General features: G+C 34.2%; 1 protein-coding gene across 1 annotated transcript; it reads right to left on the bottom strand.

Moving 5' to 3' along the window:
• Positions 1 to 21,743: 21,743 nt before the first annotated feature.
• tap (basic helix-loop-helix neural transcription factor TAP) lies at positions 21,744 to 26,289 on the bottom strand. The gene is made up of 3 exons (XM_003700688.3): positions 26,129 to 26,289; positions 25,582 to 25,779; positions 21,744 to 24,455 (listed from the first exon to the last, which is right to left on the bottom strand). Exons 2-3 carry the CDS (start codon positions 25,765 to 25,767, stop codon positions 23,949 to 23,951), a joined length of 693 nt encoding a protein of 230 aa, XP_003700736.2. The 5' UTR covers positions 25,768 to 25,779; positions 26,129 to 26,289; the 3' UTR covers positions 21,744 to 23,948.
• Positions 26,290 to 27,164: the final 875 nt, after the last annotated feature.

Below are 27,164 nucleotides of genomic sequence, written 5' to 3'. Positions count from 1 at the left end.
TGAAACAGACAATAGTGGAAATTATTAGAGAAATAATAACCTCATGAAAATTCATTTAAGTTTTGAAGTTGCTGTTTACAAACAGTCGAATTATTTTCGAGTGCAAAGGATTAATACTACCCTTATGTAGATGCAATTTTAATTTGAGTTGACGTTTTTTAATTTTTTGATGTATGCTAATGTAGTATTCACTAGTAGTCACATATTTCATCTAGTCAGTTCATTCAGTAGTCAAGTTGATATATTTTAATCTTCTAACTTGATGTATTTTAGCCTTCTAAGTTAATATATTTTAATCTCTAAGGTGTATTTTAATCGTCTCACATGCTGTATTTTAATCCTCATGTTGACATATTTTGATCATCCAAGTTGTTATGATTTGATCTTTCAAGTTAATGCATTTTAATTTTCTCAAGTCGATGTACTTCAGTCTTCTAAGTTAATATATTTTCATATATAAGATGTATTTTAACCGTCCAAAATACTGCATTTTAATCCTCTAAGCTTACATATTTCGATCATGTAAGTTGATGTATTCTGATCTTCCAAGTTGACGTATTTTAATTTGTTAAGTTGATGTACTTCAATCTTCTAAGTTAATATATGTTCATACATGAGATGTATTTTAACTGTATTTTAATCCTCTAAGTTTACATATTTTGCTCATCCCAGTTCCTACGTTCTGATCTACCAAATTGATGCATTTTAATTGTTTAAAGTTGACTTTAAAATTCTACCAAAATGTAAACAGAGCCTTCAACCCCATCACATAAATCTAGTCTTCCGTATACAAAGAACAAGGACATAAATCTCTCAGGACAAAAGAAAGAAACATTCGAAATAAAACCGTAAAACTGTGGTCATTTGATTTCGGAAAACCGGCTGACACCCTTTGAAAAAATCACCACGCCCTGGAACGCCGAAAGGGGTTGAGCCGCAGTAAACAGTGACGCGCGAAACTGTCGTTGAGGGTTGGAAAAAAATGAAGAGCCGGAAAAAGCGTGTAACCATTCTGCAGTTTATTGATCCTAAAAACGAACCGTGAAGAAAAAAAATAAAAAAAATAATGTAATAATTTTGCAAAATCTTAAATAGGATTTTTTGGAGGGTGCGTCAAACTGATGCATTTTAGACTTCTCAGAAATGCAATTAAGATGCACGTTGAAATGTGTGGTAACTTTTATGGTAGAAAAAATATGAGTAAGTGTATAAATTGATTTATTCATTTTTTCATCCCTCATTGACTCATTCTCATACTTTTTTTAAATTTAAAAGTAACTGGCCGAATATTCATAAAACTAACATACAATTCTAATGTTAAAACATAATATTAATCGTTGATACATTTATTTTTTTAGGTCTGTTTAATCCCTTAACTTATAATTGTCTCTGCAATCGTGTCAGGGCTATTTAATTGCTGCAATGTTAACACAAATAAGACACGTAGAAATGTTGAGTATATTTTGTTTGAGGAGTTTGCATACTGAACTTTAAATTCAATCACAGTGCAAATACACTGTGCAAATATAAGTCAAAGAATTAAGCAGAGTTTACCTGAGTTTGTGAAGCTTTTTCTTCCACTTTTAAACCTAATTTTCATCTAGTTACAACCTATTTCATCCCCTTAAATAATCAGAATACAATTAGACCACATACAAAAAATCTATATGCATATAAAAGTTATAGCAATTCGTTAAAAATAAAGTATGTCTTTCATCCCCTATACTCGACACAAGAGAGTCCTAATTTTGTCCCGTATGCAATGGCGATCGATGAGTCGTTTCAGGTCGAAAGCTATCGATCAGCAACAATTCTGGAACGTCGATTCGCTGCGACGAGAAGCGCGAAAGAAAAGAGAAAGAATGCAGAATGGGAAATGTAATCCGCTTTTGTTAAAAGAGGCAACCCCTTCTGGACGTCGGTCGTGTCACAGCACGGGTGACTGATTGTAAAACCATGGAGTAACCCGCAAAGGGTTGCTGAAGCAAGGCGAGAGGGATACGGACAGTTTAAAATTGAGCCTCGTAATCGACGTGTAATCCTCTAAAGCCGTGACAGGCCGAAGATAATGGAGCACCGATCGACGATGGGTGGCCAGTTTGTTTTTCATGGAGACCGGATGAGACGTTATCTCGGGTTTAGATATCCGATGCGTAAGTGAGTGATTTTGAATTTTTGCGTATTTGGAAGTTGGGAAAATGAAATAGGTAGATGAAGAAGATGGGGATTTGGAGAGGATGGGAAGGTTAGGAGAAGATGGGGATTTGGAGAAATTAGGAATTTCAGAGAATTTGGGGGTTTGAGGATTGGGGAATGAGAGAAATTGGGGGAATTTTGGGGGATTTGGAAATTTGATGGTTAGCAAATTTGGGAATTTGAGAATTTAGGGTTGTTGGAATTTGGGAATTTGAGAATTTAGGGTTGTTGGAATTTGGGGATGTGAGAATTTATAAATTTGGGAATTGAGGAATTTAGGAATTTGCGAAGTGATAATTTGGGAACATGAGAAATTGGAAATTTGAGAATTTTTATTATTCCGAAATCCCCAAATTCTCACATCCCCAAATTCCCACATCACCAAATGTCCACATCCCCAAATTCCCAATTTCTCAATTTCTCAAAGTTTGTAACTATCAAATTTCCAAACCCCCCAAAATTTCCCCAATTTCCCTCGTTCCCAAATTCTGAAATTTTTACCAGTTTCGTAAATCTAGTATGAAAAAAAAAAATGAATCACGCGAGTGACAACATAGAGGCTCGAATACGCACCGGTACCTGTAACCCCTGCGTTTGTCACCCTAAAATCATCTTTCCGGATGAACGCTTAGGCAAAATGAAAATCGCTCGCACGTGATCATGCGAACGTCAGTTTATCCCCTTCCGAGGATCATGAACTAGCGAAACGAGAAATGCTAATCAGCTTCTAATAGTTTTAATTCCATACTCGATCCCCAACACGAACTTAAAAAACGTTTCGTTCGACCTCGTGCGCAACATCTTAGGCGATACAACGGGGTTTCTGGGGGAAAATCTGTAACAAAAGAGAGATTTTCAGGGAGGAGCTGTTAGGTGTGAAAATATATACACAAGGGAGTTCTCGGGACAATATGGGGATACTGTTTTTTGGGAAATGAAAAAGTGGGCATTGGGGTGAATTTCTGGAAGACTGGTTTTGTGCATGGTACGTTTCATGCAATATTTTATTGCAGTAGTATTAATACATTTTTAGATAATTGTGTAAATTTGCAAGTTGAAAATGTGTGAATTGTGCTATTTTTTAATATTTATATTTTCTAATTTCTAAATTCGCTAATTGACAGATTTCTAATAGGGGCAAATAGGCTATTTCTCAAATTCGCAAATGCTTGAATAAAGAGAAGTTATTATTTCTTTTTTATTTATTGTCACTGTTGACTATTTCATCATGTTCTTACATCGTACGTATGACACTATGGACTTGGTAAAACATTTTACAATTTCTAGTAATGATGCTTCGAACATAAATAAACTGTAAAGTTTTGAGTTCTCCGGTTTTTATGTATTATTTTATCCTGATGACTATAAAAATTATTTTTACTGATCCGTTACATCAGAAACGCATTTCTATCGATCAGATCGGCAAGTCGCCCGTTTCTAGGGAATACCCTGCTGAGAAATCCTTTTGTTCGCGTAGTTGGCAAGGATACGTTCTTTGTCCCAGGGGAATCTTCGCGTATTATATTCTAGCTTTCCCTCCTAGGAACGATCATTATCTCTTTAGAAACCCCGCGTTCTGAAGCTCGCCAAATAATCTATCCTTATCGCTTTTATTAATGGAAAAAGGATCACTGGATTGTTTGGAAAGTTCGGTAATATTCGGTATACATCATCTATTAATAACACATCATTTATTAATAACTTCAGCTCATTATATACCAGATAATTATTCTCGTAAAGAAAATGTCAGACTTGAAATAAAAGTTTGATCACGTGAAGTTATGTTAAAATGGCGTCCATGACATATGAACTTGTCGCTTCAAATTTTACGTAGGAAATTATTGCATGATTTCGTTTATGATTTTAGTACAAAATGGCTGATTGATGATTTCAACAATGATCGATTTTAAAGCATACATGACATCGCTAACTTTGACGAACAATAAAAATCATTCATTTTGACGAACAATAAAAAATCACTAATTTTGATCAATTATAAAAATCATTCATTTTGACAAGCAATTAAGATCACTAATTTTGATCAAAAATTTACATATCATACATTAACACCATAACCTGTAACATCAAAATTATCCTTGCACATACACTTGCATAAATTTATACATGAACAAACAAATGGCAGCAACTCTTTTAACGAATCATCTCCCCCCAAAAATAATGTCTGTCTGTTTATTTGTGTACTTAGTCCCGACAGGCTTGCCACCCTCTACTTCAGTCGTGCCTCGTTTTGATGTAACGTTCATAGAAGGTCAATGGCGCGTGCAGCCTTTTTTACTCTCCTCGATATTATTTTACCACGAATGGCAACTGTACTTTCGTTCAGCCACCGGGCGAGCCGGTCCACTTCGTTTTTAAGTGGGCAACATTGCTAGCCAGACATCTGCGAACATCTTCGCGTATCGACCGTTCTACGTGGAATTATGTAGCTGCGATTCACAATCCTTTCATTCAAACATTACAAGTTTTCGAGTCGAAAAATACTTACGCTCTTTTTATTATTTTACTTTTTCGTTTGGGAAGTTTTTGAATTGTAGTTGTTTAGAACGTATGTGATAATGATAGATTAATTGGACAATAGTAATTGTAGTAATAAATAAATTGTGAAGCAAGGTTATGTAGAGAAACCTGTATATGTATTGAGATATGATAAATTAATTTTTAGTTTGCTCTGAGTTAATAATTTTTCCAATAAACAAAAGTTCTCAGGTTGAGGAATTTAGAAATTTTCTAATTCTTCGAACTACAAACAGAAGTGCCTCTCAAGAAATTTAGAACTCTAACCTCTCAAGAACATTGGAAAGAAATTTTGAAACTCAGAAATTTAGAAATCATTCAATGTTCAAACTCAGAATTGTTTAAGTTCCCAAATCTTCCACTTAAGTCCAGAAATTTCTTTTCAATAATATGGCCTTGTTAAACATGAAGAACTCATAACTGAAATTTATGATATATCATACGAATGTATTATAAATGATGATCATATTATGATTATAAATGATTCGTAAGCTTCCTGGTAGCAACGAAGGGACACAATGGCGCTCAACGCATGTTTCAAGTGTATTGAACTCAGGGTTGACAAATCCGTTGCCACGAAGCAATCAGGCCGATGTTCCATTAGATAACTGAGACAATAGAGTGATAGTTGGAGTGCAAACATAATGGTAATGGGCCAGGGTAACCAGGAACACGGATGGGAGATTAAGATCTGCCATTGTAAGTCGACTGCGTTTTATGCTGCTCGAAACACACAAGAGGCATGGCGTTAACGTCAAAAAGCGTTACTCGCTCGAATAAGCTCACCTGGTACTACCCAGAAAGGTATCTGATTATTCGGACAGGACGAGATTCGAAGCAGTTTCTAATGTACCCTTTTTGTTTCTCTTTCGATCCACTTCGACGCACCCTTTCGATCCTTCGAATGGCGGTTAACTGATTTTTTTATTGAAGGGCTCATGGCTTTCTTTTTATTCCTAATTTTATACGTATAATTAGGATGTTATTTTTGTTAGAGGATTTTATATGTTTCATTATAGAATTTCATGTGTATAATTATATGTATAATTTTATATTTTATATACATCATTATATGTATAACTAGGATTATATTCTGCGAAAGCTTTCTTTATGAATATTCACTGAAAATATTTATGAAATACTTATATTACAATAAATATACTTATGAAATGGATAATCTATGTGTCAGTCATAATTATTTTATTTTAAAATTTATTTTAATTTCACATAAAATGACAAACCGTGCTATTACTACACGTGTTAATTCATTAATGAATTTATTTTTGTATTATTCATAGCTATTCTGCAATTATTTGTATTTTATTTTAGTTTGATTTAAAATAGCAAGACAGTAAAATAATTAAAATTGTAAATATCAATGTTTTTCAAAGTCTGTGACTTTCTTTTTGAAGAAATAAGAAACCTCAGCACATAGAGAAAATTTGTAACCTCTAAAAAGGTAAGGTTTACAGGAATATGGAAGTCTAAGCACGTATCATCAAAGAACGAAATAAACCACATCAAAGAAAGAAATAACGCATAAATGTTCTTAGATGAGTGTAGAATTACACATAAAGTAGAGTATCTGGGGATATTGCGTTATCGATCGCCACCCTTGATCGCGTTCTTTCTTTTGATGTTGCTAGGGTGCACCGAGTGGACTGGATCCAAGATAATACGGTTTATTGTCGGTCGAAGGGTACGATTTCGTTTGTGAGAACATGCGACAGATCCGTTATCTCGATTGCATTTAAGTGCGATTTGGCACATGGGCTATAGTGGTGAATTTGAATTTGTAAGTTGTAACATGATCAGATTTTCTGATATTTTAAGTTGTAAATTTTTATGCTTTAATATTTCCAAATTTCTAAATGTTTGCATTTCTACATTCTTTACTTCCAAAATGTCAAATTTCAAATATCTCAATTTTCAAAATTCCACATTTCTCAATTTTTACATTTATCGAGTTCCACATTTTCTAAGTACCTAACTTTCCAAATTTCCTTGGAAACCTATATTAATATATGATATCGAGTAATCCGTTGAGCATTTATAATCAGTTCTCCCTCGATCCGGAAGAGTGCGAATTAGAACGGTGTGTAATGACCGCCACGTGTTGGTTTTAACCCAGCACGTGTACAGGAAGACCGAGGCGCGACTAAACGCCTGCGCCACGTGTCTTTATCACTGGATAGTCCGCTTTGAGAAATTGATAGCTAGAAACTTCACACCGAGGTGCACGTGTCCACCCACCAGCGTGTAAAAGTGAGTGTAATTGAGATATCATAGCTGGTTTCCCACTGACAAGAGAAAACCGACCGATTTGATAGGATTAGTGGCGGTATCCTATTAACGCTCGCTTTCGATTATCTACAGCGTGTTTCAAAGGATTTGTTTTTCATACGAATCGCTTTTTATTTTTTATTAAATTTTGCATTATTTATTTATTGTAAATTTTTGTGGATACTCGTCTGATGCACACAGTATTAATATTTTAACACATATTAATAGATACATGTTTACACATATTATACATTAACACATATTATACACATATTATGTATATATTAATTTTTGCAGTGATATGTGACGGACATGGTGTTTATAATCCATACATGTTAATTCATATGTTTACACATATTTTAATTTTTGCAAGGAATATATTATTTTTGCAGCGAAGTGTGACGCACATAATATGTATCCACATATTAACATATGTTAATTCATGCATATCTCGCATATGTATAATATACCCATCAATTTCTACATATTTACATTATATTATACATATCAATTTTTACAACGATTATTTTATTTTTGCAGCGTTCATTAAAACAGAGCATAAATAAATATAATTTAACATCAACGAACGTTACGATTTGTACAAAAAAAAGATCACGTTCCTGAATGTTAAATCGTGCGCTGACAAATCGATGGTAACCATTGGGTGACGGCACGTGTCACTGGAACTGCGTGAAAAATAAGCGTAATTGAGATATAAAAGGCGGTTTTCGGTCGAGCAAAGATTCCTGGCTAATTCGAATGTTTGCACCCTGCTACGACACGTGTCTTTTACGCGTGCGAAACTTCCTATCATATGTGTTACACCGCAACGATTTGCAAATCCGTTCGATACATCAAACTTTGCTGTGTAATACATCATATAGGATTTATACAAAATTATCATAATAATATTAGTCATTAGAAAGGTACGATTATTAACAATTTTAATGTATGTCGATATTTTTTTATTTAGAGAAACATTTTTGTGTAACATTATTTTTAATCAATATTTTATATCATCAGTTTTAATGAACACTATGTAACATCATTTTTATTGAATATTTTGTAACAATATCTTTTTTCAATATTCTGTATCATTACTTTTATTCAGTATTTTTTGTCATCATGTTCATTCAATATTTTGTATCATTATTTTTATTCAATATTTTGTAACGTCATTTATATGCAATATTATGTAACATTATTTTTAATCAATGTTTAGTAACATTACTTTTATTCAATATTTTGTATCATCATTTTTATTCAATATTTTGTAACGTCATTTATATACAATATTATGTAACATTATTTTTAATCAATGTTTAGTAACATTACTTTTATTCAATATTTTGTATCATCATTTTTATTCAATATTTTGTAACGTCATTTATATACAATATTATGTAACATTATTTTTAATCAATGTTTAGTAACATTACTTTTATTCAGTATTTAGTAACATTGCTTTTATTCAATATTATGTAACATTATTTTTAATCAATATTAGTAACATTGTTCTTATTCAATATTTAACAACATTATTTTTACCGTTCATTTTCAGTGCCCCTATTGTCGACGACCCCCAACATGGAGCACCCTTACACCATAGTTGCTCAGTGCGTTTCATTGGCCCTGTGAGCAATGATGATGAGCACTACGATGACATTACCGAGAACAGGAGCGTAGAGTATGAAAGGAGAGTAAAAGAGCCGCCTGAGGATATTTAACCTGGCTTGCACGTCGGTAAACGTTTCAACCATGTGGCGTGCCGTTGGCGGTTTGCAGAGTATTTTCAATTAAGACGCGTACATTCATGGAATAAAATTATTCGACCGTCAATGAAACGAGCAAACATTGTGTCAATGTACATACGTTGCTGAGATCACAGGGGTGCGTTGTATATTTCAAATTTCGAACACTATTTAAAACTATTTCAGTACATTTATTTCTTTGAAAACAATATTGAAATTTTTTTGAATAAATGTGAAAAAAATCGAGATCGATAACTACTATTTTTGTACTACTATTTTAGATACTGTATCGGGGTGCTGCCATTGTACATTTCAAATCTCGAACACTTATGTATTAAAAATTATTTCATAAAATTACCACATAATTTTAACAAAAAAAAAAATTTATTTTAAGAACAAATTTTTAAAAAACCAATTATCAAACTATCAAACTACCTTCATAACTAAACAAACGAAAATGAAGATAATGCACCCAGAAGAATCTTCACATAATACTATAATAGAATTTTAAATACAAATAAGCGTTGGCAGATGTTACATTCTCCTTTGGAGGCTACATTATCCCTCAAAGTAGAAATTGCACAAAAACTAAACAGTTCTGTAGCAACTGGTTCACAGCCACGCTTTTTTAAGTCTTTCAAGAAGCACTCGGTGGCACGCGACACTTTACCCGCAAACGACAGACTCGTCGATCCTGTTCTTGTTATTCTTTGGCTTCTTTTAGCGAGGCGTTATCTGTGAGTAATACCTACTTGAACTAACAGCAACCTGAACATGCGAAACACGCACGTGGCGATTAGGGATGCAGTTAGGTCGCGTGGCGCACACGTGGCGATACCTCGAAACGCTAAAAGTGTGAATAAGGTTGATTGGCTGGAAAGGATCGTTGGGGTTGAAATCACATGTGATAATTTTATTGTTGGTTTCATCGAATGAACTTGTAATTTTGTGCGTGGGTATTAGATATCATTTAATCATTTGTATAATTTCATTTTTAGAAGAAGGAACTCTTTTAGAAGAGTTCTTCTTAGAAGAAGGAACATTTTTTTCATTTTTAGAGTCAGAAGAGTAATATCAAATGTAGAGATCAATGTTTGACCATATTGTTCATAATACACTAAATTGTGCACATTACACTAAAAATAGTGTTGTAGGTATATATTAATACCTAGATAATTTGTGTGGTTTTCTTCATGACAGAATTTCAGATCTATTTCTCTTATCGTTAATAGTACACGTGTATGTTTTCATACGTATACATATCTTCATATGTACTCTCCTTAAAAATTATCTTAACTTTATTCGAACTATTTAGACATTTTTCTGATATATTTAAAACCACTATACTCATGTAAAATGAAGAGTTCATCTTCAACTTTGACGACCTAGAAATTGTAAAAAATTTGTTCACACGTATCTTAACAACATATTTCAAAGTCATTGTAATCAGGGATAGAATAAAGACTTATTCTTCATGTTTAACAAAAATAATCAATAATCGATGAATTAATAAACTACAATGTATTGTACACTTATAAACTACGATACACTGTACACTCATAAACTACAATATCTTGTACGCTTATAAATTATAATACATTGAACATTTCATAATTCTGAATGACGATTGATCTGTCTTAGTTCGGGGGTTGTTAACTTCTTCATCGACCTATATTTAGTTCACACTCGCGCCAATAATCCACGATCGATGTGACGATCCACGAAAGGAAAATCGGGGGTGCTTGCCTCGTTAGAAGGTCTAAATACCTTGAAATTACACAACCGGTGGTCCACAAAGGTAGCACGCACCCCCGAAGTCACGTTCTACGATGCATTAAAATCGATTCGTCATGGTATTCGCGACTAGCCACGCTGTTTGATTTTTCCCTCGCTCCTTAATGCTTCTCGAAAATCGATCGCCGGTAACGCCATCGATTAGAAAGTTGTTTTATGCGTGATTTCTTTCTTAACAGACGGAAGTAGACTTTCAAAAAAGTCTCACGACTTATTAAATGCGTCGTTTCCGGATCAGCAAAAACTGCCAGGTGCTCTCATTTTTTACCTTGCACTTCCTTCTTTCAAAATCCGGATATGCGCGTATTTATGTTCTTAATTTTAACTTGAAATTATGACAACTTTTATACAGTCAGATGATTATAATAATTTATGTAATGTCATGATGATTATGTAATGTTAGAAAGAATTGAATATTTATAAACTTATAATTGTAATGGGTTAACATGATCAAATGATTATTAACAAATAATTGTAACAATACTTGTACAGATTTTATGTACCTTTATAATTTTATCGCATAATTATTTCAATAGTGATAATTTGATAATAGGTGTTAATCTGTCAGAACTATTAATTCACAAATTGTACCTTAAGTCATCAAGAACGTATTATTAAAAGTGTACCTATCTTATAATATAAAAATGCACTAACATCCATTATTACAATTTTAAATTACAAAAATAAAAAAATAGAAAATATATTACTGTATGTAAAAATGAAAAATGTTGTATTTTAAGATATTATTAATTTTAACTACCTCAAATTTTGAGTTTGAATAAATGTGTCCTTACGGGGTTAATATGCACCAGTTAAATTCGAGATCGATACAAGAAGTAATGCGTTCAAAATGAACCTTAATATTCTTATCACGGTTTTCACACGAGCCTCGAATTTCTCACGTGCCGCTTCTGACCGTTTAATACGCTTTTACGAAAATTTTCCAGGACCACCCCCGTACCGGCGGGCCACCCTGCAATCCTGGTGAAGCGTGCGCCCATTTCACGGTCGTTTCTTGCTACGAGAAACCCGGTCGGCCCCTTTGAAATTCACCACTTCGCGGCAAAGATCAGAGGGAAACCGCGAACGAAGGATTTTCGCGCTTTTGACCCTTCAAGAGAATGTTACTCCGACCGATATTTTCACTCGTCGTTTTTCCAACAAAATCGGCGAAATTTTAACCGACCTTTGATCAACACAGAATATTCTATCCATCGACAGATTCATACTGAGCGTGAGATTTTTCGAGGATGAACTTCCTAGTTTCACAATGAATTATTTCTTTAACGAGTTCCACGCTTGCATCCGGATAACGGAGCCTCGATTCAATGGGGAATACAAGGGAAACAGGAAGTAGCCGTCGAGATTTATAGGACTACCGTTACGTTCTCGTTAGCGGGAAAAGGGTTGGATAAAATCTGACACCTTTACCTGTTTCTCGGTTTTCGAAGGGTGACGATACACGTAAGCGGCTGTAAATTGCAATTATTTATGAAACGCGATACGTTGAGAAGATACGAATTTTCTCACAGTCTGCTTTTTGAAAATTATGTTAGGCTTCAATTGCGGTAAATCAGATAAAATTCAAACACTTATGATGAAGTATATCAGTCATACAAAACGACATTGCAATTACTCAAAATACTGATTCATTGTTTAAAAGTTTATATGAACTGTAAGGACATTAACACATGTGTATACTCTTATTTTATTTCTCCATTTTATATTCACTGATCATATATTTTGATAGTATCTCTCTCTAAAATAATACTAAGAAATTCTTGTAAAAAGAATAGTAAATATAGTGAATTATATAAAAAGTACTGGTAAATAATTTTGTATCAGATTTTTGAAATATTGCAAAGTGCAAAAAATGTGTAAAGTCGAAGTCAAATCGCGATTTAACTCGAGCCAGCGGTTTCTGCGACGAACCGTGACGTGTGGGACGTAACATTTATCGGCCTACGATGCGATTGTTATGAAATAGTAATGTAGTACAGGGCCGTAGTCGGGGCAGGGTGGCTAAAGGAAAAAGGGGTGAGTGTGGTGGGGTCGGTAAGTTCACAATCAAAGCAGAAGCCGGTGTACTTGCTGGTGGGACACGTCACTTCTGCGTTTCCGGTGGTGCTCAATGTCCGTTTGTTAAGTAGCAAAAATGGTATTAATCATATAGTTTTAACCTTAAACCTTTTTGCAATCATTTACTGCTTTGTTGCTTATAATAATTTTAAATAATGGTAACTCTGGTATAAACTATACTCCGACACAACGTAATGTAATTTATAACCAAATTATTAATATAGTCTCATAATCTTATCGATACTATATGACTACTGTTACACACTGTCATAGTATAATACACTTATTATACTCAAGTATAATACACTTTTATCACGTTTGAATAAATACAAAAGTTATTCGAAAATGTGAAAGAAATTGTAAAAATTTGTACAAGTATGAAAATTGCATATTTGATGCAAAAATAAGAACTTTCCACATACTAGTACAAATATAGAATTTTCTACATATTCCTACAAATAACAGATAAGTAACATAGAGATATAAAAAGTTATGTTAATTGAGATGTACCCTATTTTATCTTGTGACATGATGTTTGTAACTTCTGGGAGGTTTAACGAGTCAGGATCAAATAATTTCAATAGGAAACAATAATTGACGCAAGAAATTCCCTCGATCGTTCGACACCACTCAGCCTCGTTATCGCATCTCTAAAGGGATCGCTCGAGGACATCGTTTGATACGCGAAATCTCGTTTTCTTACCCTTCTCTCGGTAGTGAAAGACTCGAACCATCAACGTTCAGATCAAGTCACGATAGACCTAACATTATCTATCAATACCGTATTTAAAACACTTTTACAAGTTGTTCCCAAAGAATTATTCATAAAAACGATGTAGAAATTGTTGTATAACAACGATGTATTGTTTTAACATTGAACGGGTTCGAATCCCATCACTCTTCAATATGCAGCGATATGAACTCCCGCTTCGAGTGCATCAAAGTAAGAACCACTGCGATTCGTTTGTCGAGACAGATGGCTCGTTGGATCTTTCTGGTGATGGTGAACACGTCGGTGAACGTACTTATGCTAGTGGTTGTGCCACCTATCGCGTAAACGTACAGGGTGTAACAGGAGTCTATAACCGCTGCGAATTACGGGTGCAAAATGAGAAAACGTCACACCATTCCATCACTTTCAAGTTTTTCGTTACTTATTTGCATAGTAAATAACTATTATTATAGGATTCAATTTTTATGAAATTTTTTGTTTCGTGACTTTACAAGTATCAGGTCTGCAACTTACTTGGGCATAGCTGATATTTAATGTGTTTAATGTAGTTCGGTGGCAAAGTGTTAAATGATTCACTCGGTGATAGACCTTTACAGAACCTGTCAATCACATCTTAAATACGGAGAAGACCACGACCTAACCTAACCACAAAATCTTAAATATTCAGTCATAAAGTTTTAAGTAACGAGTCGATCACAAAATCTCAAATAAGTAGTTAATCATAAAACCTTGAATAACCAGTCATTCACGAAAGCCTTAAATGAGTCGATCACAAATCCTTAAATAATTAACAAGTTGAGCATAATAAAAAGTCACCAGTAACCCAAGATATAATCCTATACCTTGAACGATAATTTCAAGAAAAATAAATTGCAGAAAATTCCACATAATAATTTTGCAATTCCCAAACTTACGATTATTACTAGTATACCTACAAATTTTCCAAATTTTGTGTACCTGTTTTACGCCATACCGTGACAGTGAAAAATGGCGAAACTTGCATTTCCACCCTGTACATTGGTGAAACGTCGTACACACGAGTCTAGATCGTTCCCCTTGTGGGTGATGACGCACACACGCGAGCTAAACAATAGTTAAATCAGGATGAGGGGTGGCCAAAGGGTGCTGTGGGTGTTTAATGAGCTGCCAGCCAGTGACTGAAGGGGGGCAACGAATGAGTGGGGTACGTAGGAAGGGAGTATGGCGTAGGGATTTTTCGGGGTGCGAGCAGGACGGCGAAATCTATGGGGCACGAGCTACGGCATCACTTGACTGTTTATGGGACCGGCACCGTGTAAAGTGTAGAAATAACATTGCATACGTTTAAATGGACTTCGGCTGGTGTTTAGAGAATGTCATTGTAAAGGCAACAAAATTTTACAAATCTTTCTCAACAATTTTTCTTTTTACATTACAAAAATAATTCATGCACTTCAAATTTTTATGCAGCTTCTTTTACAGCTTCATTTAATAGATGTGTTGATTAATGTTTTTGTTGAGCAAATCATCGACGTGATTTAAGTTGAGCAAAATTTTGTATAAAAATTTATGAATAAGTCTTGTAAGAAACATTATGTATGTATCTTTATTATTGTTTATTAATTTCATTTAAACTGTACAAACTTCTTCCTACTGCACCAAAAATAAACGATTGCAACTTGCATAAAGTACAATACAATTTTATTGAGGTTATACAGTTTATTTGACACATGAGGTGAATGTTTATTACTGTATTATTCAAGGAACGTGGGTGAAGACTTGGAGGGGTCGTCAAGGGTTTCTCGACCCTGGTTGACCGCTGACCTACGACCACGTCGGACACCTGAGCATTCACGAAAGCAACGCTTCCGTGAAATTAGCCTGTTCTCCTATTGAAACACCTTGAGAAACCGTCATTCATCATATTAAGTTACTATTTGTCGGCGATCCGAAGGGTGCTCCAATTGCGATATTGAGTTACTATTTGCAGACGATTTAGAGAATTAGGGAAAACCGTTTATCCGACGAATTCATGAAATCGACCAATTCGACCGCGAAATATGAAATTCTATATCCACCACCGTTACTTTTACTGTTGCACAAAGTGCATCGGTAATTGCCTTACAAATTTTGATGTTTTTGAAAGGAGAAATGTTTGTTACGTTGTGTGTGTGTTCGAAAGAGAATTTCTTTTAGGGATGATTCATGTATAATTATATAAATACATGTATAATATAAAGACTAATATTTGAAGAAATATATGTGTATACATATAAATATATAATATGATATATGTACAATACAAACATGTAAATATATGATTATACATATGTATAAATATTATAATAATGCAATGTAATGTATAATACAAATACTTAAATATACGAATATATAAATGTATAAATATACAATATAATATCTAATATCGACACATAAACATAATATATATTAACAATATAATATACATGAATATTAAAACACTTCCTGATTAATTGAAACAAAATATAAAATTCAGAAATGTTAAAATTCGAAGACTCAACAATTTGACAATTGAAATTTAAAATTCTGTAAATTGAATTTTATGACAGTTTCACTTGCTTGCAGATTATTCAAAGACATTTGCAATTAATATCAAAAAATAAATAGTTCTGTTTTGTTAATACATGCAATTTTTCGAAAGCATTTGAATCGGCTCGTATGAGAAGTGCCTCGAATTCGAATAAAGCGCACACAACTGTAAGATCTGTAGATCAAATATGTTTTCAGCGCGCATGTAATCCTGCCTAAGCTCACCCTACAAGCCCAAATAAAACGTGCGTCGATACGAATGCTTCACAATGACGTTAAATCAATGATTTGTCCAACGAGTCTTCCGGATTTAATCCCGGTTTTACATGTGATTAAAGAGTGGCTTAAGATCGATTGATATTATTAATGAATAATGCGAATTCAGAGTGCATCAAATACCATGAAAAATTTGAGTAATCGCTTCCTTTATGCTATACTTCTTGAGACTACATAAACATAAAAGATTAATAGTTCGTATTTCAAATTGACAATTATAAAAATTTCACAAATTATTTACTTCAAGTTGTGAAACTGTAGAAGAAAAATATTTATAAAATATTACGTTTTTATTTTACCAGTCTGATGTTCCTAAAATATTCATTATCAATTTGTTTACACTTTTTACAGTTAATTATAATTATTACTATTAACTGATAACAAGTGTACTTGGGCTTACATATTCAACCTACACAAATTATTAAAATATAAAATAACATATGTTGTCAGTTCAACGTCATTTATTCTACTCAATGATATTTATTCATATTCAACTTCTTGAAAATAAAATAATTACCAACAATGTTATCAACATTCATTTCTTTAAACTTAATTGTAAAGACGGTTCAACAAAGTGTCAAATAATACACAAAACGTTTATAGTATGAAAAATTTGTAAGTGTATCAAAGAATATTAACCCTTTGCACTCGAGAGTTAATACAATAATTTAATACAATAATTTAAAAGAAGCCTTATTTAATTAATTCTATAATAGCGCTTATGTGATGTATAAATAGTGAAATAGACGATAGTGGAAATTATTAGTAGAGAAATAATAACTTCAAAAGAAGTCATTTAACATTTTAATTAATATTTTAAAGTTGCTGTTTGCAAACAGCAAAGGGTTAACAAATGACTAAAATATTGCATTCGACATACAATCGTACATTGCGTCGATCAACAGGGTGAAAATAAAGTTTCTCCAGCGATAAAACTCGGGATCGTTAACATTATCGTTGATCGTCGGGGATTCGATGATTCCCGATCGACTTTCGAGGACTCGTTGCTCGCTGGACCAGTAATCCACGTCATTCCGGGATGAATGCCTGGCTGGCTCGGGCATTCTTCAAGTAAATTATAGTCTTGAATGGCAGCACAGTGGGGGGTTGGTTGGCACGCGTACATTGGGGTACACCTGCCCCCCGTAGACATCTGTCCCCTATACTTCGATCGCGAGAGTCAAACCATGGTGTGCAGATTCTCGGCAGTTGTCAAGTTCTTATTAACGACTTCGAATTTCGTCAGACTTTTCATTGCCAAAAAATACTCATCAATAATCACGATAACCATGTGCTTTATTAAATACATGACGACTTGTAATTTTATAGATAAAAGTTATACATTTGTACTTTTACCTCGAAATAAATTCTGACTCCTCTGAATGTGAGGTTATGTTAATGTAGGAATATTGTTAAATTAATAAATGGTCAAACAGCAGCTGATAATTGGTACATTAAAAACAAAGAATTATTTATTTAAGTTATTTATAAAATATCATGTTACACCACGGATAAAATACTATACGTTTTATCACAAATATTTTACATATTCAAAGCGAACAAGATTTTCAAAGTGAACAAGACTGTATTCAATTCTCCATTATTTTTTCTTCATAATTCTTTTTTAAGATTCAGTGGCATAATTCAGTGAAGGCTATCTTTGCAGAAGTAATCAACATCCGAGTCTCGTTAATTCAATTTGTTTTACGAAGGGACCGCAAGCTCAAACAAGGCTTTCCATAATTTAGCGAGGCATCGTGTATAGAGGAATAGACATCTATGGTGTTCGCGGGGTGTGTCCCATGACGTAGCGGTCTAACCGGTATTGTTCGTGGTTTACCACAAAGGCCTGCAAATGCCAAGTTGCAATGAAAAGCCCGTGCTACCCCACGCGTCGCGTCTAAACAGATGCCGAAATACGATGCCGAAAGATGCTTGTCTGAATCTTCTTTTTGCACCCTCTGTCGAAGGTCTTTTCGGGTAAACAGGGGTAGTCCTCTTTAATCGAGGTCACCTTTGTTCCTTCGTAATTCTAATTTCCTATCAAACGGTTCTGCTATCTTATACCTCAAAAATCAGTAGAACTTGGAGCTAGATTGCTGCTCCACTTAAAATCATTATTTTATGAATTTGTTTTTATTAGGTATTTTTATTTCATGTCAGGTACTGGTAAATGAATACGCCTTCAATTTTTCTGTAGTTATGTTGAAAGATTATGCAGAGGATAGAAGAATTATTTAACCCCGGTATCCTCAAGATTCCTACATCCCCAGATTGCACATCCGCAGTTTCAGAAATCGATTGTTCACTTTTTACGTTGACTGTTTACTCTTGAGGGTTTTATTGAATTACGTTCGAAGATTTTTTGTTGCAAGACCGGTCGAGCAATTATTCCATCAGGAGGGTAGTTTCCGCGTCGCAGAGAATCACCGCCATTAATCTTCGATTAAGCGTTCACCGATCGGTCAAGGTAATTTCACGAATTTTCATGAATTAGGAAAACTCGTCTCCCCCTTTTTCGTCGACGTTACCCTCGGCAATGGTTTCACCCGTGCTCTCCACGGGGGAGCACCTCTGTCAGCCACCAGTATGTCACCATACAGACCAGCGCCCCGGTACAATGAGGGCCGTGAACGCGATCGATATGTGCACTCGACGGAAACGACCCAACGAAAGGTCGATCAAAGCGAAATCACTGCGCTTCGAAATGCAGCTCGATGTTTATGGCCTGTAAAAAATTCCTTGTTCGATCATTGTTTAAATCGAGACGTGTCTGGTTTTCTGGCATTGTTCCTCGATTTATTGTTCGGAACGCCATTTTCTTTGCAGTCTTATATTTTTTTACTTTCGTTAACGATTATTTTTTTGAGCTTAGTAGATTCTATTTGGGCGAATAGTTTGATTTGAAGTAAAAATTTGATGTGTGATGTATATAGAATTTTGAGATGTGGGTACAGAGAGATTTGCTGCAAGATTTAATTAAATATTGTATTCTGGAAAGTGTGGTTGTTAATAATTGTTACTGACAATGAAAGGTAACAATTTAACAGGTAAAAAAATAAAATAGTATGCAACATAATAATGATGTGAAAAATAAAAAGGAGTATGAAATTAAATATTTTAAACATAAATGTGATTTATCGAATCAGTCAGAGTTGACTATTTGCAATATTAAAACAAATAAAGAAGTAGACTATGCTTAAGTACGCAAATTAAGCATAAAATGCTTGAGTATACAAATTATAATTGAGCATAAAGTTTGAAGCGTATTAGTAAACATCTGAGGAAAATAAATCAAGCGAATTTTCCAATTTCTTGTTTTCGCAGCCCTAAAGCAGTTACTGCAAAAACTGATTGAATCCCCCCAAAATCCAACACCTTTACGGATACTGGCCGTCTGTCGTTACTGTGCACACAGTTATATATCGCCGACATAATGGTTCTATTGAAGCATTACCATTATTGGCGAGATTTGGGGAAACGATCGAGCGTGCTAACGGATTCGTCGCAGCTTGCAGCTTGTTTGCAAATAGGCCTTGTATACGAAATTATTGATCAACCGGTTGAAGGTCTTGTTGCAGCAAGAACATCTTATTTACTATGTTGCGAACTGGGAATTGTATCTACATATTTCCAAAAAATTTGTATTCGGTATTTCTTCAAATAATTGATTGAGACATTAATTGATGGAGACGTCGATTGTATAATATTAATTATAATAATATAATTAATACAATATAATTTATACAATAATGTATAATACACATGTGTAACAGTGTATATATGTATACACTAACGGTCTTGTTAACATAGATTTCAAGTATAAAAATATCTTAGCTTTTGTAATTTAAAATGAGAAACTTGTGAACCAGTTAAATTACCGTTTCAATAATTTTAGTGCTTATCAATCTTTCTATTAAAAAAAATGTATAACTTGCTCATAAATTTTCTCGGCCTAATTTTCAACATAACATAATTTGTCAAAACCCATGAAACGTGCATCTGCTCAAAAACATGCAATATTTAATAAATTATGTACAACCACGTAGTGCAAACACTCGTTTATTATTCTCCTTCATAAAGTAGTGAAATAAACTACCTATCTATTTGCTACCTACATCGACTAATTTCATCACAATTTGTAAGAATGCTAATAGAATCTTGACAAGCTACCCGGACGATCATAGATAAGCCACGTTTCCGATCGGTAACAAAGTCGTCGAAAGAGGGTAAACGAATACGCAAACACGTTGTCCAACGATCAGACAGTTACTATTTCACAAACGAGCATGCTTGAGCCACTTTGCAGGAATGGAGTCCTGTTCAAGAATGAACGAACACGTGCCAGGACACGTGTCCTTTGTAGAAATCACCGCGGGGCAGATGTATCGGTAAATCGCGTTGAAATTACGCCTACCCACCTAATCCGAAGGATTACGCAAGGAACGTGACTCTGGAACTGTAAATCGATTCTAAAATCCAGATTTTCTTTACATAAAAGGACATGTGTGAACATAAAATTGGACTTCACAAGTTTCCACATCTCCACATTTAAAAATTTTTGTTTACCAATTTTTTAAATTTCAAAAATTCAAGTTTTCAAGATTGCAAAATTGTGAGTCTTTGAATTTTCAAAATTCCAAAATTTCAAATATTTAATTCTTAAAAATTTCTAAATTTTAAATATTTAAATTTTCCTCGAAAATTTCAAATATGGAAAAGTAATAAGTAATATATAAATTAAAAAATATGCTTAACCTACACATAACCTAACAATCAAATGCATTTTCAATTATTATTCGCAGTCGATGAAAATTTCATGATCGATCGATCATCAAGTAGCACTATACACTACAATTTCCATAACAAGAACAAGTGGGTGTTCCATTCAAGTGACACTGTAGGTAAGTGTTAGAAAAATAAATAGGTGAACCGTACCGTTCGATCAATCGAAAGAGCGAACGGGGCGGAAGCTATCAAAATATCAGAGCTTTGAATTCAGAATCGAAAAATAATATTTTCCTGCCAATCCTGTTGTTGAAATATACGTCTTTCCTGTTGTATACTTTATCCTTTACTCGTTACACGAAAATTGCATGATTTTTTTATTGGATTTCGTGGTCGAAATTCAATTTTTCGAGTTTTCATCGCACTGGATTTGGTAGATCAAGGTTTTTATATTTCATGACTTGAAGATTTGAGGATTTTAAGGATTTTGAAGATTTGAGGATTTTCAAGGTTTGAGGATTTTGAAGATTTGAAGATTTTGAAGATTTTGAAGATTTGAAGATTTTCAAGATTTGAGGATTTTCAAGATTTGAAGATTTTGAAAATTTGAAGATTTTCAAGATTTGAAGATTTGAAGATTAAAAAATTTGAAAATTTTATACATTTGCAAGTTCAATAATTTTCCCCCAAAAAACCTTAAATACCGAAAAATTTATGACACAGAAAATATTGATAATCCACAAATCATATATTAAGGGTTAAAACGTATGTAAATAAAGATAAATAACAGGCATGTAATTAGGTAAAATATGCTTTATTGATAAGGTATAAATTCTGTACAATATATAAATCCCTGAATCGGTGATTCCACGATCCGTTAAGAGCACTGACGGAGAGGTAAGCTTAAATAATAAAATATTCTAGAAACAAAGGGTGAGATCAAGCGTTCGAGATCAACTTATCGATGACTAGAAAAAAAAGGAACGCGACTTTCTTTAATTGTATAAAATCGTGACTCCTCGGCAAATCTGACTTGTAAAGAAAAGAGACCGTGAAAATTCAAATGAAAACCCTAGCCGATCTAACGTTAACCTTAATCCTAGTAATTCGTTGCAAATAGAATGCTCTCTTACAAAGTAAATAACGATCATTTCGTATGTTACCCTAACTCTTTGTACAATTATGCGAATTACACACGAACCGATACATTTCGATTCTTCATTTTCGTACGAGATTTTGTGATCCAGACACAATTTACATATAACTCCTAGCAAATAGTACGTTTGTTTGACATGTCAAGGGTGCGTTGGAGAAAGATCAATATACTGTGGACTCGATTATGCGATAGACAGTGGATGTTTATGCAAATACATATTTTCATAAAATAATTCTTTTCTGGTTAATTTCTCAATTTCTTTCCTTTTCATCTTTTATAGTATCGCAATTTACAGATTTTACAATATTAAGAATAAATTGTGTCGTTCTAAATATTTTCTATATATCTTATATGTTAAGTATAGTTTACACATCCAACATCCACAGTCTAAAGTGGTAAAATAACAGGTAAATTCTTTGGCTTCTGATCACTGGTGTATAAGTTATGATAACTATGGAATTCGAAGTTTCGGTATACCACCTGCAGTTAAGAATGATTGATTCTCTAAAATACTTCTCGGGAAAAATATATGTAATTATCTTAAGTTATAGAGATCATATCCTATATCACTGTTTAATTATTTATGCGTGTATCAATATTCCCACACGCGATCATATCAAGATCATCGCTGTTTTTCGACAAGTCCAGAATACCGTGCCTCGTTAGAACGATACAATGGCGGCGATGACTCATAGCGCACTGTGTTACTATACATATTTCACGAGAATTTTGATCCCTCACGAAACTTCGAAATCTGCAAATCTATCCACAAAATTCTTTTATAGTACACATCCCTTCTGTTATTCTCGTGCTTCATTCTTACCGAAGTTTGTACTGTCTTCTCGCTCTTCGTTATTGTATTATTGTTATGTTCAGGTAGTGGTCGCAGGTTTAGACATATTTGCAGACTTGGTGCAAACTTATTCAGATTTTCAAGTTTTTAGATATTCTCATTTTTTAAGATATTCGGTTTACAAGTTAGGATTTAGAAAATTTAGGATTTGGGGATTTGGGGTTTGGGGGTTTGGAAAATTGGGAACTTGAGAATTTTGGAATTTTGAAATCTTGGGATTTGGGAATTAGGATATTTGGAAATTTGAAAATAGGGTATTTGGAACCTTGAGAATTTGGACCATTGGAAATTTGGAACCTTGGAAATTTGGAACGTTCGGGTATTTGGAACCTTGGGGCATTTGGAACCTTGGAAATTTGGAACCTTGAGAATTTGGAACCTTGGGAATTTGGAACGTTGGGAATTTGGAAACTGGGAAATTTGGAACTTTGGAAATTTGGAACCTTGGAAATTTGGAACCTCGAGAATTTGGAACCTTGCGAATTTGGAAACTGGGAAATTTGGAACTTTGGAAATTTGGAATCTTGGGAATTTGAAACCATGGAAATTTGGAACTTTGGAAATTTGGAATCTTGGGAATTTGAAACCATGGAAATTTGAAACCTTGAGAATTTGGAACCTTGGGAATTTGGAACCTTGGGAATTTGGAACCTTGGAAATTTGGAACCTCGGTAATTTAGAACCTTGGAAACTTGAAAATTTGGAAATTCATGAATTTAGGAATTCTCAAGTTTAATAATTTCCAAATCTCAAAATTCCAAACTTCCAAAACCTAAAACTATCCAACTCTAAAAATCCCCATCTTCTTAAACCAACTACCCAAAACAGAAAACCTACTTCCGAACTCTAAACTGACTATTCGAACATCTAAAAAATCGAAAATCTGCAATCATCCCTTAAAAATGCCATGTACCGTCATATACCATCTCACTAAAATATCTACAGCTCCACCTACGACCACATCCGAAAACCTTAGAAAATTCACCCATCACAGTGTCCACAATTCACGTCCTCTTTCTAAAGACACTGGTACATGTTATTGGGTCCCATATGATGCGGCGGGATCTGATGCTGCGCGTGATACATCCTCTGATCGAAACACGGTTGATACTGCATCGGTGGGCTGACACTTTGATCGCTATAGCAATCGTACTCCTGCCATTCGGGTACGAATCGTTCTTGGGGATAGGGAAAGTTCGCGTGCGACGGTCCTAGTCGTTTCTGTGCGGCCACCGCACAACTTCCGGTCGAAGAGGTGATCATATTTCCGTTCTCGCTGATGCTCACCGTCACGTTGCCCACGTTCACCGTGATCTCGCCCGCTTCGGAGTTTCCCAGAGTCTGAGACAACGCCCAGATGTAGTTGTGGGCGAAACGGAGGGTCTCGATTTTCGTCAGCTTCGTGTCCTCCGGAAATGTGGGCAATGCCATCCGAAGACGTTCCAGCGCGTCGTTCAGTGTATGCATCCTGTGTCGCTCGCGATCGTTCGCCTTTATTCGACGGGTCCTTTTCAGCCTCAGCACCTGCGGATCAATCGAGTCTGGATTTCAAGCTTTCTTATTTTTTTTATTTTCTTTTTTTATGGGAGAAACGAGACACGAAGAGGGAGAATCACGCTTCCTTCAAAAGATATAGCGTCTATTTTTTGGATCGAGTAATTATTTAATGGTTTGGTAGTGCTTTTGAAGTGTATTAGATGGGGTGGTTGTGTTGGAGTGAATTTTATTTTTTATTCTGAGAATGATTTTATTTTATGGAGAATTCAATTTGGGGGTTTGATATGGGGTGATGTATCTCTAACAGATTGTAGATCTATGTCTTTTAATAATTATGACAATATGTATTCTTGAATAATTTTGACAATTTCTACTCATTGAAAAACATATTTCAAAATATATTTAATGTCGTGTTGTACTAGAATAAATTTTTAAAATGATTTCTTTTTATGAACAATTCAACTAGGGTGCGGTACTGTCAACACCCCATATCTTTAACAGTTTTTACAACATCTACGTATCCTTTAAGGATTATAACAATATCTGTATATCTTTGAACAATTTTAACATCATGGTATTTGTGAACAATTTAACAATAAAATAATATTATTTTTGTTATGAAGATAATGGACTGTATTATAATCTGAAATAATTGTACAGAAATGTGAATTCATATTATACTATTTCTTTCAAACAAAATCAATCGGTTCTGTTTAAACACAAGATACAGACAAAAAAGACTCGTTCAAGATACAGACACGTATATGGACAAGTTCAATTTTTTTTAATTCAACCACCAATGTCCACGTATAAATTTTACATACGTTATTAAGAATTTTTAAATGTATTTAATAACTACAAGTTTAAAGTAATTAAAATATTACATGAGACGATTTCTTTCTAACTCCGAAAAATCATCCCCTAAAATGCGAACTTGTTCAGACATATTAAAATAAAAAAATGCTTATGTCTTGCTGAAGAAACGATTTTGATTTCTGTCGTGTTTCACAGATTGTTCCTCTGAGTAATTTTATATCGTGGATTTTTAGGCATAGATAAAGTGTTTTATATTATGGATTTTGAGATGTAGTGAAGTTGTCTTGTATGGTGGATTTTAGTGAACTTTGTGATGGAATCGGAGTGTTTAAGTTACCTGTGTAGGACTTTTGCACCTCGTATTTCGAGGTTTCTTGCGTTTCTCTTCTTTCATCGGTGGAAATAGATTATCCGATGGGATTTCGTGTTTAGGTGACTCGAAACTGACGTCGAAACCGGAATCGGAAGAGCTCGAGAGCTCGTCGAAACCCCCTTCGCCGCAGAAAGAATATTCCGAGGACATGCTGAACACTTCCTGAAAAGAAACGCAAGACTAAGGTTATAAATCCCAAATAACTGAATCATCCCATATACTAACTCTATCCATTTCTCAATTCCATGAAGGACAACCCTCCACTCTAAATACAGTTGGAGTACCCGAATTCTAACATCAAATTTTTATACAAATATAAAACTGAAACCGTGAAATGTGAAAACTGAAACCACTAAATGCGGAAGATCCTTCGTTTGCGTTATATTAAAAAAATGATCGAAAGCATCACAGAAGTGCAAATACCTCCCCCAATATTTTTTCCAAAATTTAACAAAGTTGAAGCTTTGAACTTCTCGATCTTCTCAACCAGAAATCTTCAACAAAATCTTACCTAATGACTGATTCAATTGAAAAAGAAATTAATCCTCGTTGAAACACTTCACTCGAATTATGACTTCGATTATCGAAAAATCGTGTCACGACATAACGGAATGGCCGATCGGCAGCGAATAAAAACGAAATAAGAAACGACGACCATTCGACGACGGGGTACAATTTGGTACTGCGAAAGTGGCATGGGGCTCTTAGAGAATATATACCGTCCCGGGGGTATTTTGCCCCCTCCATAAGGGCGGGCCGCCTTCTATGGGGCACCGTACCAACAGTTCACCCCATAATCACGACACACAGGGGCACCTAAACTTCTCCCCACCATTCTCTGTGTATGCACTAGAAACGCGTGCCGTGGCGATGTAGTCGTCTAGTTTAGCAGATTAGAGGTTTTTAGGGCGATTACACCTCTTTATGGAGCTCGTACAGGAAAACGAACAGGATATTTTGCGGTGTGTTATTAAAATTCTCGTTGTTAGGGTGTCTCGGTACGTTGCTAATTAATTTTTATACTTTTTGAGCGATAGAGTGTATTCGGTGGGATTATGTGGTGTGGATGTAGAATTGTGGATTAGTGTTAATGAAGGGTGTTTTTGCTGTTATGGGGTAGTATTAAATTGATGATGGAGGAAATGGTTTTACTGAATTTTGTAATTAGTGATATTTCGGTTTTCGGGATGATATTTTAGGGGTAGATAATTAGATAATTTTTAATGAAGTTTTTTAATTTTTGAATATTTATGTCTTCAAGACTGAAAGTTATGGATCTTTGAGTTCTTAATTCACCAAAATTTTGTATCGACGAAATTCTGAATTTTTAAATTTCCTAGTCTTCATCACAAATTTTTAAACTCTTGAATTTCAAAACTTTCTAACATTCTAAGTTCTACAATTCTTAAATTTCAAAAATGTTAACTTTCTAAATTACTGTATCCCGAAATTCATATGTTCCTAAATTCCACAAACTCCATTTTCCTAAAACCCCAAATCTTTAAGTTTCCAAATTCTCAAAACCCAAACTTCTAAATTTCGAATTC

Source organism: Megachile rotundata, chromosome 1 (genome assembly GCF_050947335.1).
Source record: "Megachile rotundata isolate GNS110a chromosome 1, iyMegRotu1, whole genome shotgun sequence".
Classification (NCBI taxonomy): Eukaryota; Metazoa; Arthropoda; class Insecta; order Hymenoptera; family Megachilidae; genus Megachile; species Megachile rotundata.
This window is presented reverse-complemented; position numbering and strand designations above follow the sequence as displayed.